General features: G+C 34.6%; 1 protein-coding gene and 1 non-coding gene across 3 annotated transcripts in view; both read left to right on the top strand.

Moving 5' to 3' along the window:
- Window positions 1-14558, top strand: part of KPNA4 (karyopherin subunit alpha 4) — a 56770-nt gene extending 42212 nt beyond the window's left edge. For both annotated transcript variants that reach the window (XM_032407316.1, XM_032407317.1), the window contains 6 exons: window positions 776-904; window positions 2274-2378; window positions 5802-5873; window positions 7015-7177; window positions 9656-9750; window positions 12576-14558. In XM_032407316.1, coding sequence (XP_032263207.1) covers window positions 776-904; window positions 2274-2378; window positions 5802-5873; window positions 7015-7177; window positions 9656-9750; window positions 12576-12674 — 663 coding nt within the window. In that variant the 3' untranslated portion in view covers window positions 12675-14558. The remainder of the gene's footprint in view (window positions 1-775; window positions 905-2273; window positions 2379-5801; window positions 5874-7014; window positions 7178-9655; window positions 9751-12575) is intronic.
- LOC116634204 lies at window positions 1120-1451 on the top strand. Its single transcript, XR_004299906.1, has one exon.
- Window positions 14559-16697: the final 2139 nt, after the last annotated feature.

Consider the following 16697-nt stretch of genomic DNA (forward strand, 5'->3'; position numbering starts at 1 on the left):
GAAAAGGAATGAAGTATCTATACATGCTACAACATGAATGGACCTTGAAAGCATTATGTTGAGTGAAGGAAGCCAGACAAAAAAGGCCACCTACTGTCTGATTCCAATTATATGAAATGTCTGGAATAGGCAAATTCAGAGACGTCTCAGGCATAGTAGCTGTCAACCCCCCTCCCCAGGGTGAGGGGGAATGGGAGTGACTGCTAATGGTTACAGATACCCCTTTTTGATGTGATAAAAATGTTCTGGAATTACCTATTATGGTTGCACAATTTTGAATATATAAGAACCACTGAATTTTACACTTTGAAAGGGTAAATTTTTTGTTATATAAATTATATCTGAATTGAGGGGGGAAACTGAGTCATTTGTCTTGTAAATGTTAAAATTAGCCCCCCAAAAAGCTTTAACTTGACAGAAAAAGACCTAATACAACTATAAAATAATTGATAATTCAAATTCATACGATAGTGAAATCTCATACTAAACAGGTTCTTGCTCTCCTTCAGAAGAGCACTGTGTTTTTGTTTGTAATTTATTGAAACAGTGAATCAGAAATCTAAAGTACTTACTGTCTTTATGGCCCTAATTACTATCAAAAATTATCCTTGTTTGTTTCTTGACTCTCTTCTACAATAATGTAAGCTCCATAACCCTGTCCTATTCACTCCTCTGTTCCTAAATCGGTATCAGACACAACTTGCTCAAAAACAGGTTGGCATGAATGAAAGTGTATCTTTCATAATAGAACATCTTATTAAATCTTTTGTTTCAGACTGCAGCACTTCGAGCTGTGGGCAACATTGTTACTGGAACCGATGAGCAAACACAAGTAGTTTTGAACTGTGATGCTCTTTCACACTTCCCAGCACTTCTGACACATCCCAAAGAGAAAATTAATAAAGTAAGTATTTTTAAATACTATTTAATAAGTAACACACAAAATATTCAGCAGTTTTCATTTGTAAAATTAGGGATTCAGAAGTATTTATAATGATTATTAATAAAAACCGTCATTTAGACATCAAGAGAAGATAGAATATTTTATTCTTTATAACATGGATTTCTGTGATTTTCTGTATATAAAACCAGTTGTAAACAATGCAAATTTGGCTCTCTTGGAAATGATGAAATAGAGATAATTGGGTGTTGAATGTTGTGTGATTGGAAAATTTTAATGTGTGAGTTAAGTAAACTTAATATTTATAGATAATAGAGTGTCTGTGTGTGTGTGTGTGTGTATGTGTGTGTCCTTGCTCATGGAGGCTATTGAAAGGGAGCACTGATTGGTGATGCTGATATTGGAGTGCATCTGAGGCTGTTGTAGAAATACACGGGCTGTTGATTACAACATTGCCGATGATTATAACCCAAGAACAGCTCACCTAAGTAGCCTAGCACCCTACAATCTCTAACAGGTTCATTAAACATGGTCCTGTGATCTGATCCAAAAGAGCCTACTTCACATTAGGTAATACTAATAGTTTCAGGAATAAAATTTGTTTACTAATTTTTTTTTAAATAGAGAATGTTTCCCTTTACATTGATTAATGTAATAAGTTTATTATGTCTGGTAAATGACAGTAATATACTACATAGGATATGAGGTTGATATTTTGTCTTATTTCATGCTAACTGGTCTCAGTGTGCATTTATTGTCTATGAAACTCGTGAAACACTTGACTACCATCATCTTGGCAAAAGCAGTAAGCACCACTAAAGTGTAAAGGGTAGCATAAAAAGATCCTTAAGGTAGACCAATGAAGCAATCAAACATCTGGTTCCACTTTAGCTCTTGAGAGAAATGATGCAGTGAATGACTTACAAATAAGTATACTAAAACAATCCACTATTTAGATTTACCAACTATGGCTAGCATTCTTGATCACAATAGAATAGAGAATAAAGCACATTATGTGAGGGGGATGCTGAATCTCATTTACAGTAGTTTTGGGATTTGTATCTATATTACAGCTCATGGATTCCTTAGTATTTGTTCACACAAGCTTCTTTTGAATCTTACGTTTGGGAACATTGCTTTCAAGAATTTTTCAGAAGGGTTAGTTCATCATGACTTGGATTAGGGCCATTAACAATTTGTTCAAAGAAAATACAGAATGTGGGGGGATAGAGGAGTTGAGATTCCTGAAATTTTTATTATGGAACTCATTCCATAATAAAATCATTTGAACATTGTAACAAATGTAGTGAATTTAGTTCAGATGCAGATTTTAATTTTTAATGAGAAATATTGAAGGGGTCTTGTTCTGCAGGAAGCAGTGTGGTTCCTCTCTAACATCACTGCAGGAAATCAGCAGCAGGTTCAAGCAGTAATTGATGCCAATCTTGTACCAATGATAATACACCTTTTGGATAAGGTAAGAAAATCATCTTGTATATAATCTGAGTAAGAGGAAAAGGATTTAAATTTAACAAATTATGTGATTATATACTTCTGTTTAATTAGAACCTATACAGCGGCACGAATACTACAGTAAAGTAGTAGTAATGTGAAAACTTTGAACCTAGCAGTTTTTACATATAAAAAACACATTTTTTTTTAGAACCCCTGACCCTTCTTCTGTATCATTCCTTTACCAATATTACCATTATCCTGGGATTTATTAAAAATACATTATTACTATTTTAAAAAACACATTACTGATGATAATACTCAAAATCATAATTATTACTGATTATAAATGCTTATGTGTTGTTCTCATCACTCCACATGTATTATTTCATATAACTCTGCAACTCCATGAGCTTAAGAATTATCCCCTTTTGACAGATGAAGAAACTATGGTATAGACAAATAAATTGTCCAAAATCAAACAGCAAGTAAGTGTGCTATTTAATCGTATGCTGTATCATCACTCATGCTTACATTAACGTTTGGGAAAGAGACAATTTAAAATGTCACAGCACGGCATGGGTTTTTTCTAAACATTGATCTGTAATTAGAGAGACGATAACTCTATCTTCTTTCCCTCCATGTTTTCTACAAATTGGTAGTAAAGGCTTAGTTTCCTATAAACTGGTAGAGCCAGTTCAGTTTTTTAGGCAAGGCTTAATGCACTACTCTGTATTTCCTAATGATTTGCATCAGAAGACATATACTGTTTGTCCCATATCTCCAGATGTCCTACATCTGTCCTCTTCAGATTGATGAGTGAGCTCAGGTGTTATGAGCCTACTCCAATTGATTGTTATAAACCTAGCCATCAGTCTTTCACTAGTGGTTTTCAGGTAGTCATTAATGATCATTGTGTGGATCCCTTATTTTACTAGGAACTGCAAAATGCTGACTTTCTAATTCTGTCGTTGTTTATGTATTAACTTCGATTTTTCAATAAAAAGCTTTTTTCATGGCGCCTGGATGGCTCAGTCGGTTAAGCATCTGCCTTCGGCTCAGGTCATGATCGCGGGGTCCTGGAATCGAGCCCCGTGTCAGGATCCCTGTTCGGCGGGAGCCTGCTTCTCTCTCTCCTCCCTGCTTATGCTCTCTCTCCCTATCTCTGTCACTGTCTCTCTCTAAATAAATAAAATCTTTAAAAAAGAAAAAAACTTTTTCCTTTATCAGCTATTGGTTTACTCTGAAATATGTTTCATATAAGAAAGGCAAGATGAATTCTCATTATCACTTAGTTTTTGTTTTGTTTTGGGGGAGGTGTGTGTGTGTGTTTAAGTAGGCTCCGTTCAGGGCTTGAACTCATGACCCTGAGATCAAGACCGGAGCTGAGATGAAAAATCATATGCCTAACCGACTGAGCCACCCAGGCATCCCATTATTCACTTAGTTTTTAGAATAACATGGTTCCCTAACAACCTCAAAAGGATACTAGGGTGGAGTTTTTAGTGTCATTAGGAAATTATGAATTTTTATATATATTTTGTAAGTTTTATTCCATTGTAGTTATTTTTTCTAGCACATTGTCCCGAACCAATGGGAATCTCTTAAATTTAGCACCTGTGTCTTTTTTACATCACCCCAGTAGTTTTTGAGATGAGAGCTTCCTATCTTTTGAATATGACACAGTTCTCAAGCTTATTTTATGTATTCTCTGACCTAGACTTTCCAGGGTGTCCTTTTAGGTAGCAGATAGTATATAAGTATCATAGTTTAGGTCCTAAGGATGATAATTGCTACAAGGTTGTCATTGTTTCTAGTGAACAAAATGGGTGATAATGTGTTTGATTTTGTTTGGTTTTGTTTTTAGAAAATAGAAAATAGGGATGCCTGACTGGCTCAGTCAGTAGGGCATGCGACTCTTGATCCTGAGGATCATGAGTTCAAGCCCTACTTCGGGCATGGAGCCTACTTAAAAAAAAAAAGTAGAAAATATATAGTAATTTTGTGAACATGAGAACTAAAAAGATGACAGTATATATTGAGATATATAAAATTTATCAAAATAACAAGATCATATTGCCACTAACAACCTGACTACTCCACTTTTAAGATTTCCTTGAGCGGTATTGTTTTTAGGATGTATTCCATCAGCGATGTACTTAAAAATGATCTGTCACTTGAAATAATTTTTGTATGTGTGATTAGGTCACCAACTTGATATATATAGTTACGTTACTTATTTCTGTTTTTTATTTGGGGAAATTAGTATTTTTGTTTGTTTAGGTTTTTGGTTGTTTTTTTTTTAAGATTTTTATTTATTTGCCAGAGAGAGACACAGCGAGAGAGGGAACACAAGCAGGGGGAGTGGGAGAGGGAGAAGCAGGCTTCCCGCTGAGCAGGGAGCCCAGTGCAGGGCTTGATCCCAGGACCCCGGGATCATGACCCGAGCCGAAGGCAGACACTTAACGACTGAGCCACCCAGGCGCCCCTGTTTATTAGGGTTTTTTGGCATATGTGTAAATTTTGCTGTATAATGTCATCCCCGCTCTGTAAGCATTGTACCATTTTACAATCCTACCAGCCTCACTGATATTTACATTTTATCAGTCTGATATATAAAAAGATAGCCCACTACAATATTAATTTTTATTCCTCATATTTATGTAGGTTTTTTCCTTAATTGTAAGCATTTTTCCAGGTTGCTAGTCTTCTTTATATTTAACAACAGGTTATTATTCCATTCAGCAGATTTATTGTAATTAGTCATTTATTCCACTGTTGTTGAGAATTCTGGTTCCTTTTACTTTCTGACTAGTATGTGCTACTAAGATGATATCTAGAAAGATACATAATATTTGTTTTAAATTATTTTCTTGGTAAGTTCTCAGAGATTCTCACCTTTGAGAACCTCATATAATTATTAAATGTATTACTAAGTATATTACTAAGTCATATATATGACTTTTTAAATGATTTTTAAGTATATTTTTTTCAATCTAGATTTGAAAGGTAATGTAGGAGGGTGCTATTTTTATATCATAGTCTCATTAGTGGTGGACATTATCATTTTTAAAACCTTGTTTTATGTTTAAAAGGATACTGGACATTTCTTTGATTAAAGTGAAATGTACGTTTTCCTTTTTTTTTTTTTTTTTGACTGCTTTTATTTTATCACTGACTTCATTTAATCTGATTTCATTGAACAGTAATACCAAGTCAGTTTGTTTCCAGGAGAGTTTGCAAAAGGCAGTCTGCATTTGTTTAGGGTAAATTGTTGTTTTGTTTTGTTTAGGGTAAATTGAATTCAAAATCTTTTCTTAAGTAAAAATTATGTATGCACATAGAAAGGCTAGAAAAAACCTGGGGAAATAAGCAGTTGAAAATCATTTCAGATAACACTTTTCCCCAATTTGAACTATGTTGCAATTTGTATCCTTTGCTTTTACAGGGGGATTTTGGCACTCAGAAAGAAGCTGCTTGGGCCATAAGTAACTTAACAATTAGTGGGAGGAAAGATCAAGTAAGTTCAGCTCTTATTTATTTCTCAAAACTGGTAAAATAACAGTACAGATAATTCTAAGATTTAGATTTCAGTTAAATCATAACTTAAAATAATAGCAAGATAACAGGCATTCTGTGATTTTTTTTTTCCCCCCATATAAAAGTGTCACCTTGACTTCCTTTAGTTATATTTCATAGATGAGAAGTGTTACACCATCTTGGCCTACAAAAATTTTCTAATCCATGGTAAGATCAAAACATACGTAGTCAGGGGTTTATTTACTTATTTTTTTAACAGTATTAAGAAAAAACAGGACTTTTTAGCATAATAGGGCAGAATGAAACAACATCACAGATTCTCGTAACAAATGAACACCAACAAAAAGAAGAACACAAACAGCAACAAAAATTTACCAGCAGCAAAGCAAGGAACTAATGTAAACCAAAAGACTGGGTCTAGGAATTAGGGAAAGGGATGTAAGGAGCCTAGGGTGTAAAGTTTAAAGAGGCATTGTCACAGATAAGCTATAGACTGGTGGTGAGCAATGAATCCACTTACATATGAATACAGAGCAGAATATACACATAGTACATGGAAATGACAATATAACAAAATATAAAAATGATAGAAAAATACTATGAAAATATTATATAACCAATTGAACAGTGAATTGAAGGTGGCCAGGTATTTGAGGATTCTAAATGTTATAGCACTCTCACATTGAATACTATAACATTGAACAGTTGTAGCTTTAAAAAAAATCATCCATCCTCTTTACAGATTTCATAATTTTTTAATCTTAAAGGGGAGGAAGGGGCCTTTGAAGAAAGTACTCCTTACAGCAAATGTTTCATATGAAGTTGAGTGATTCCTTCATTTTCACTTGTTTTTTCCTAAGGTAAAGAAAAGTAAACCCTACATTAAAAGGAGAAGGAATCTCATAGTAAAATAATCTTAACAATAAAATAATAAAATAATCTAATGTGGTCTAACATAACGTGAAAGGTGAGGTCATGTTTCCATACTCAAACTTTTGAAGTCAAAATTATTTCAGTGAAATCATATGGTACACAAACAAAATTCTCTTATGTTTATTTTTCTTCTTAAGGTGGCCTATCTAATCCAACAAAATGTTTTTCATGGTGTTTTTCTTCTTAAGGTGGCCTATCTAATCCAACAAAATGTTATTCCGCCTTTTTGCAACTTGCTGACTGTAAAAGATGCACAAGTTGTGCAAGTAGTACTTGATGGACTAAGTAATATATTAAAAATGGCTGAAGATGAGGCAGAAACCATAGCCAATCTTATAGAAGAATGTGGAGGTAAGTTTATTATAAGCTATTATTTCACATTTTAATGTTCTTTTTATAACTGCCTTTATTTTCTGACTAATGTAGCACTTCTGTATTTTTCTGTCTTAGATTATCAAGTAACAAAATAAAGTAAATACCATATTCTATATGTACAGTTCTGCTCAGCTTCTTGCATATGCTTAGGTAACTGAATTGCTGCCATGTATTGAACAGGCACTGTGCTAAGGTACTGGGAAAACAGTGGTAAACAAGACACAGTCCTTGCCCTCAAGGCATGTAGTTTAGTCATGGAGATAAATATGAACTGATTTAATGTGCTAATTACCCTAATAGAAATGTACAACAAAATGAAATACCTGGAAGAAGCAGGAAGTGACACCTGAGCTGGATTTTGAGAGATGAATAAGGATTAATAAAGTAAAAAGGGATGAGAGGTGTTCCAGGCAGAGATAACACCATGAGCAAAGTCTGAGGTGAGACCTAGCATTCAGCAAATTATAAGTAGTTCAGTGTTGCTGAATCACGAAGTATGGGGTAGAAACTGCCTAAACATGAGGCTGGAGATAGCGCCACCAACCAGGCCCCTGCGGTCTTATAAGCTTGATAGCACAGCAGATTCTTTATTGTGTCACGCAGTTTCCAAATCTGATTCTGTGCCAGAGTCACACAGAGTATAAACAGCATGGCTTCGCTTTCAGCTCTTAGAATTACCATGTAGATAGAACATGGAAGACTCAGTTGTAGCTCTGGAACAAAATGTAAATGTTACCAACCCAGATAAGCACAAAAGGAAGGGTATTTCTGACAGATGTGGAGAAGTAAATGAAAGGAGAAGTAACTATAAGAGTGAGAGAACCATATCTTCAATTTGCTTAGTGAAGAGTTCGGAGGCTTGAAAGAAAGAAGTATTTTTAAAGTTACTAAAGTGACAGAGCAACAGAAAACGCAAAGCTATCAAGTTAGGAACAGGAGATAGAGAATAGGGAACCTAATTGGGAAGTTGAGTACCAGAAAAATTAAAAACAAGTATAGTTTAAAATTTTTACTACTTTTTTTCCCCACATAAACATTTTAATTATTAAAAATTTTATTTTTATATATTAAAATCCATATCTGAGCCTTGCCCTCATCACTGGAGGTAAGGCTAGGAATCTGTATCTTACAAGCTTCCCCAGTGAATTCTGCCCCAGGGTGTTACAAAGCCATTGAAAGATTTTACCTAAGGGATTGGTATGTTTAAATGGAGCATGGATATCAGGGAAATGGGACCGTTGGAGACAAGAGGCAGGAAACCAGTTAAGACAGTATATAGCGGTTGGGCCAAAATAAATGATGACAGGATTCAAGAAATAGACTATGAGGTTTTTGAGATTTGATGATAGAGTATTGAGGGAAAGGGGAACTTACTAGGCTTTCTCTCCAATTTCAAGTTGTTTATTATCACAAAGTAAGAATACATTAGAACGAATAGTTTAATTGAGGAAAGGCAAATAACAAATTGTGTTTGGACATTTTGAGTTTTAAGTACCCATGAAACATCTGGTGAAATTATCACACAGGCATTTTAATTTTATGTTTCTGAAGCCCAGAAAAGAACAAGTCCTCACCCTATCATAGTGGCTAAATTCTTTTTTCTTTTAAGATTTTCTTTTTAAGCAATCCCCACACCCAACGTGGGGCTCAAACAACCCCAAGATCAAGAATTGCGTGCTCCACTGACCAAGCTAGCCAGGCGTACCTAGCTAAATTCTTTTTTACTTAAGGCAGGCCCACTAAGTAGAGTGTAGAGTGAAAAATGAGCCCCAAACAACTTCTCCCATGTAAGGAATAGAGATAAAGAAGAACACTCATGAAAGGGCAATTTCACTTTACTTCAGAAGCCTTAAAATTATTACTCCTATAAAGCAAAACAAGATGCAATTTGCATATCAGTTAAGTTTATATATTCTTTTTAATGTTTCTGCCTATGATTTAATAAGCTCAATGTTTATAGGGAAAATTCCCCTTTCTCCTGAAACACTGTGATTGATCTTGATCATTTTCCATAATACTTAACAGATGTCTTAACATTCATATTTATTAATCACCAGTATTTTCATTGTTTTTATACATGCTTATTAGAAAAACTTGGCAGAGGCTAGAAAGTAGAAAGAATCTGCTTTTAACTTGTAACAAACAAAAGTAATCCATGTTATTATTCCTTATAAACATTGGTTATATAGTGCTCTGCTGAATAGAGAGGGGTCTGTTGCTTGCTTAAAACATTTATATGCATTTAAACACTCAGGTTGTTAACTTTTTAAGATAAATATGCTGTATTTGTGCATAAAACCTTTTTATCTTTAAGATTCACCTTTAGAATAGAGTCCCAAAAATCATAGATTTGCAGTCCAAAAATTGGGATTATGTGGTCCCAAGATTATTGTAAATATTTTGTTCTTACATTTTAAATATTACCATTGTTTCACTTCATAAAATTTCTTGCAGGACTGGAGAAAATTGAACAACTTCAAAATCATGAAAATGAAGACATCTACAAATTGGCCTATGAGATCATTGATCAGTTCTTCTCTTCAGATGATGTATTTAATAATTTTACAGTTTTTTTAGTTTTATGTATAAACATAAGTCTAGAAATAATATAAGCTAGGACATACATTTTTTGGAATGGAATTAAAATAATGTCACTTTCAGAAACAAATATTTTAATATTTTAAAGTCTGTCAGGGCATTTTAAAAAGTAGTTACTGTTTCTAAAGGCAAAAAAAGACAAGGATTTTTTTTTTCTTTTTTACAGATTTATTGCCATTAATAGTTAAAAATAGAATGAGGACTTTTTATTTTACAGGAATGCTGAAAGGTTTACTTGTAAAATAGCTTTTTTTTTTTAATCTTGTAACTGGAAGTTTGTACTTTTTAACCAGCTTCCTCCACTTTTCTCTTCCCCCACCCTCTACCCATGGTAACCACAAGTTTGATCTTTCCTATGAGTTTTTTTGGTCTTTTTTAAGATTCCACATATAAGTTAGATCATACAGTATTTGTCTTTCTCTGTCTGACTTATTTAACTTAGCATTAAATGCCCTCAGTGTTTATACATGTTGTTGCAAATGGCAGGATTTCCTTTTAGTCTTTATAATATTCTACTGTGTATATATACCACATTTTCTTTATCCATTCATCTTTTGGTGGACATTTAGGTTATTTCCATGCCTTGGCTATTGTAAATAATGCTGCTGTGAGCATAGGGATGGAGATGTCTTTTCGAGTTAGTGTTTTCATTTCCTTTGAATGTATTCCTACAAGTGGAATTGTTAAATAATCATATGATAGTTATATTTTTAATTTTTTTGAGGATCCTCCATACTGTTTTCCATAGTGGGTATACTAATTTAAAGTCCCACTAACAATGCACAAGATTTCCCCTTTCTCCATATCCACACCAGCATTTGTTAACTCTTGTCTTTTTAATGATGGCCTACAGGTGTGAGGTAATACCTCATTGTGGTTTTAATTTGCATTGCCCTAATTCCTAGTGATATTGAGTATCTTTTCATGTACCTGTTCACCTTTGTATATCTTTTGGAGAAATATCTGTTCAGGTCTTTTGCCCTTTTTTTTTTTTTTTTTTTAAGATTTTATTTATTTATTTGACAGAGAGCGAGACAGCAAGAAAGGGAACACAAGCAATGGGAGTGGGAGAGGGAGAAGCAGGCTTCCTGCTTAGCAGGGAGCCTGATGCGGGGCTCAATCCCAGGACCCTGGGATCATGACCTGAGCCGGAGGCAGATGCTTAATGGTTGAGCCACCCAGGTGCCCCTGCCCATTTTTTAATTGGGTTGTTTTTTTTGCTTTTGAGTTATGATAAGAATTTTTTTGACACTGGACAAGTCAGGGTTTATTTTCACTTGATGTCTTTATAGTTCTCAAATTGTATATCATTAATAGCATATTTATAAACAAAACAGTGATAATCCTTTATGACAATAGTTCATCCATATTTGAAGATATTGTCACTGTTACTTTTAGTAGGTGACCAAAAATAAATTTGAAGGTACATAAAATGGAAACAGTAAATCATGAAGAAAGATAAGTTATCATATAATGTAAGGTGTAGTATACAAAAGTATCTTCATAGTATATGGTAGTTGAAATTAAAGTATTAACTTATTTTTAATGTTGCTTCTTTGGAAAAGTAAATCTAAAAGCAGTTATTCCTTAGAAAATTATGATTAGATACAGCCACCGGTGGATTTTTTGATAATTCTCAACTTTTCAAAAAATAATTCATATACCCCAAACTTTTCCACATTATCAAAAAAGAATGGAATGTTATTAAATATTTTCTTAAGTGTATATGATTTGAACATTAACCTGGGAAGGACAATACTGGCAAAGAAAATTTGTGGACTATTTACTTACAGATGATCAAGCTAAGTCCTATTTAGAATATAATGCTAGTTAAATCAATCAGAAATAAAATCCAGAAAGACATCCTCTCTTAAGGATAGCTTTTATCACATGTTCTAAAGTTGGATTTTTGGAAGTCCTAATTTGCAACTGTAGATATACACAAGACCTTATGATTTCTAATACCTTAACATGAAGTTCTCTGTTAATCTCTTACATTGTGAAAAGAATAATTCAGATGATATGCATATTTATAGGAACTGTACTATATAGGTCAGTGATTTTTGTGGTATTTCAAAAAAGAACCCCTAGATATAAAATATAAAGAACATTGTTCATTATATCACAGCTATTATTTTACCATTTTAAGCCCAAATGTCATTTATCTCCAGTTGCTAGTAAAAAAATTAAAGATTACATTTACTCTCCAAAAGTGACAGCATTGTTTTTTAATGTCATCAACTTTTATCTATTTGCCCAAGTAAAAGGGATATTATAGTGAGTATCCTCTCAGTTTGAGATGTGGGACAATCTCCAATTTGTTACTTATGTCACTCTTGGAAGATACCTATCTTGCATATTCTCTTAAGTTTCCTCTCATTTTGGTGCCTTTAAGAAAAAGCCTTGGGGCGCCTGGGTGGCTCAGCCTTTGAGCGTCTGCCTTCGGCCCAGGTCATGATCCCAGAGTCCTGGGATCGAGCCCCGCATCGGGCTCCCTGCTCTGCGGGAAGCCTGCTTCTCCCTCTCCCACTCCCTCTGCTTGTGTTCCCTCTCTCGCTGTGTCTCTCTCTGTCAAATAAATAAAATCTTAAAAAAGAAAAAAAAAAGAAAAGAAAAAGCCTTTACGAAATGTTTCAGCTTTCTAAAGAGATGGTAGGACAATGTTGGCTTTCATCATCTCTCTTGTACTTTTTTTATGGAAATGAGAATATTTCTATAATGTTATTTATGTAACCTTTAAAACTAATTATCACTTACTTTTTCTTTTTTCCTTTAGATTGATGAAGATCCTAGCCTTGTTCCAGAGGCAATACAAGGTGGAACATTTGGTTTCAATTCATCTGCCAACGTACCAACAGAAGGGTTCCAGTTTTAGAAAGATGTTGTGGAAGTTAGGTACAATGCAGCACTGAGATATATATATATATATACATATATATAAAAAGGTTTGATCCATCAAGCTTGGCTCATGGGATCTGCTGCTGCATTAAATCGGGAAAGAAAATGTGAAGATTTCATTTGGAATCACAGAAAATGCCCAAATGAGGTCAAGATGGCGAGTGGGTGCGAGTGAGAATGAGTGGCAAAATGTAACGAAAACTTTACATGAATGCTTATTTAGGTTGTTCAAAGTAAAAAGGGCTACAGGTCACAGATCTTCAGTGCCTGAGAAGGAACATTGACTTACTCTGTATCAATTGAGGGGAAAGTGCAGTACTGTCATCTTCAAGCCTTGTAAGCATAAAAGAGGATACGATGCCCATATAAGTCAAAGGAAAACGAGCCCAGGCCTTGCTATGAAGCAATGTGTGAGTGGACAATGATGAATGAATGTCTGGCTCAGTGATAGGGAGTCAGGTTCATCTTTCAAATCTAGGGCTCTTCACTCATGAAGCAGACTCCTAGTCCTGGAGTGACTGTGTACGAGAGTATGGTTGTGGTGCTGTATGTGAACGCATGCAAGCTTGATTCGCCTTCAGGGGGCTGATAACAAACCTAGTAAATCATCAAAGTGAGATCATAAGTGTTAATGTACACTGGACATGAAAACAAAGACCGGTTTAGCAGCAGACATTGGTTTACTCTGCAGCCTGTGTTTTCTATTCCCCGTCTTCCCTTTACCCACCCCCCCTCCTTTTTTTTTCTTTTTAGTTTTTATTTACTTTACCTAGTATGGCTTTTTAGTTGCTTCTCAAGTCAGAAAACTTTTCAGGAAGGTTTCCCTGTGCATTTGCACCAGATGAATGTTTGATGCTATGAAAAGCTTTCCATATCATCAGAACTAATTTGTGTAGATTTTTGCATGAAAAAAATCATAAATTTCCCTCAAAATAGACTGTGTTGCAGTACACAAGTTGCCATAATAGTATAAAACAGTAAAATGTGCTTTAAAAAGCCATCCTTTTCATTTTCAGAGATAACATAAAGATCTTTGCATGAGGTAAATCTACAGCATAGTTCATTTTTAGATTTTGTTGAGTCCTGTAAAGAAGAAGAAGAAAAAAGTTTCAGTTGTGGTAGAATACCGTGCTGTGTTTAAATGTTACTTGTTTTCAAACTTTGTTTTCTATGAAAATGATATGGAAACTTCTAAAATGGAATTTGGTGCATATGTACTGCTGAATAAAGACCGATGAAGAGGTTTGAGTAGATGTACAAATCAAGTAATGGTTTGAACACCTTTAATAATATGCCTAATCTGTTCAATTGTTTTAGAATCTTTTTATCTTAGATGTAGGCAGCCATGAACAATCTATTTTGAGCCACTTTAGGGAGAAAACTTTGTATTTTTAAAACTTGCATAAAAGTTATGCAAGTGGTTTTTATAAATTGGAATAATACCTCAGTTTTGAGGTTATGCACACTAAATTAAATGTGACATAAATTAATTTGTACAAAAAGAACTCTTTATAAGGTGGCTCATTGTAGGAAATCCTGTGCCTTCCCCTTTGAGCACAAGTGTTGCATGAACAACAGTTTGCTATAAGAAACATACCAGATTAGCCACCATTAGCATCTATATCTACTTTGTGTTTAAAATCAACTGGTAATTCTGAAACACTGTAGAATGGATAAAAATTATTTTGTGATCATAACTCTTTGTTGAACTAGAGTATTTTTGCAGCATTCCTTGTCATCAGAAACATGGTTAAAGTTAAAACTAGAAGCAGCAGAAAACTAGCTTGTAAAATTTATCCAAGTAGAATGCAGGCTAGGCTGTCTTGGGGAAATAAACATTAAAACTTAAAGCAATGTTTTACATGGGGTGTGTGTGTGTGCTGTTTGGATTTTAATATATAAATATAAACATAAAGTTAGAGTATGAATCAATGGCTTATTTTAGATTGTCCTTAAGCTTTTGACCTAGAACCAATGTAACAGAAGAAATTTCTTAAATTCTGTACTTTTAATATAGACATATTAATATTCTAACCCACTGGGTCTGTTCAGGTGACACTGTCTTTGCTTCTGCTTTCTCCCTGTCCAGCCCAAGATTTTGACCTTCCTTTATTCTTCTAGCAAAATGGACTGAGAGAGACTAAGAGACTACTTGAACTATATTTTACATATTACTATAACTTCAGCACATGGCTACAAGTGGCAGATTACATACAAAGCTTGTTTTTTTACAGAAGGCTTAAATTAACAGAAGTTGACCATAAGAGTATTTTGTATAATCCATGTTTCTTAGTAAGCAGATCTAGCTCAAAGTAAGGTTATAATAGGCCAAGTGATTTTATAAAATAGTTAACCCTATAATACATCCTAGTTGTGGATGATAGCAACATCTGTGAATACAAGGGCTGCCTGATGGTCTAAATATTTCATTTCTACCTATGGTCTCATACAGGACATTGATTTTGTAATAGAATGCTTGGAGGGATCTTTCATTGTCTGAAATTTGTTTCAGCACAGTTAACAGTTCACCATACTTAGCAGATTTAAACACAACTCTTTGTTTTATTCTCCACTGATTAAGAAACTTCATTTTTAACACAGAGCATTATTTGTGAGGAGGGGAAAAATGGAATAGTAAGCCTTTAATAAGCTTAATGTTCTTGGCTTTTCATGTCTTAAACTGCTTTTTTGGAGCATTGAGCTCTTCTCAAGTTGTATAAAAATAAGAATGTTCTATTACAAATGTGTGAGTAGCCCTAGTCTAAAATATATCTTTAAAGATATTTTTTTCTATTTTGTGTCATGATGGAATTAGTACTTTCCACATTACTTTGGACCAAAACCAGAACATTCCTATAATTAAAACTATTGACTAATCATTAAAAATAGATCTGGAAGACTTTTTAACTTTTAGTTTAGGCTTACCTGGTGACTGCATTTCATAGGTTTTTTTGTTTCTTTGAAGGTATCATTGCATTGCAAAGTGATGGGCTTTATTGTAACATTAATATACTTTGTGGAGCACCCTATTTGGATTCTCCATCACCTCAGTTCCCTCGAGAAAAAGGAGAAATTAAGCTAAGCTTTGTAATTTAAGAAGTGATATGTCTTCTGTTGCTGTATAACAAATTACCACAAACTTATGGCTTAAACCAACATATATTTATTATTTCACAGTTTCCAGAGGCCAGGAGCCCAGGTACAGCTTAGCTAGATCCAGTGCTCAGGACCTCACAAGGCTGCAGTCAAGGTTTCAGCCAGAGCCACAGCCTCAGAAGCTCGAGGTCCCCTTCCATGCTCATATGGCAGAATCTGTTTCTTGGCAGCTGTAGAATTCAAGGCAGCTTGCCACTTCAAGGCCTGCAGGAGAATCTGATTTTAGAAAAGGCCCTAAACCACCTCTTTTTGAGGGCTCACCTGATCATACTCACCTAGGATAATCTCCGTTTTGATGACCTCAAAGCCAAACTGATTAGTACCGTAATTACACCTGCAAAATCCCTTCCCCTTTGTCCTATACTGTAACCTATAATATCTATCATATTCACAGATCCTGCCGACACTTGAGGGAAGGGGATTATAAAGGGCATGTGCATCAGGGAATCTTGGGAGCCATCTTAGAGTTCTGCCTACCACAAAAAAGGAGTATCGGTCTTTAGACCCTAGAGCAATTTAGAAGTGATCCCCTAATATACTGCAAGTTTGTTTTTGGACCACTTATAAGAATTTAATGAAAGCTCTGGACCAGCTTCCTCCCCAAATGCATAAGCATAACAGCTTGAGGGAATTAGGAGTCCGTGAATTTCCAAGTATAAATGAACCAGTATAAATAGGCCAGGTAAGACCTAGATCTCAACTCCCATACCATTGGAAGCTGTGCTTCAGCTATTGTTCTAGAGTCGTTCATTTAAATTCGTGAATCAGTTCATAAAGTGTTGATACAACTTTTTCTAACTATTTTGAGGAATGGCCAACACTTTGTAAAAGCTTGCCTGAGAGT

Source organism: Phoca vitulina, unplaced genomic scaffold (assembly GCF_004348235.1).
Source record: "Phoca vitulina isolate PV1807 unplaced genomic scaffold, GSC_HSeal_1.0 scaffold8, whole genome shotgun sequence".
Classification (NCBI taxonomy): Eukaryota; Metazoa; Chordata; class Mammalia; order Carnivora; family Phocidae; genus Phoca; species Phoca vitulina.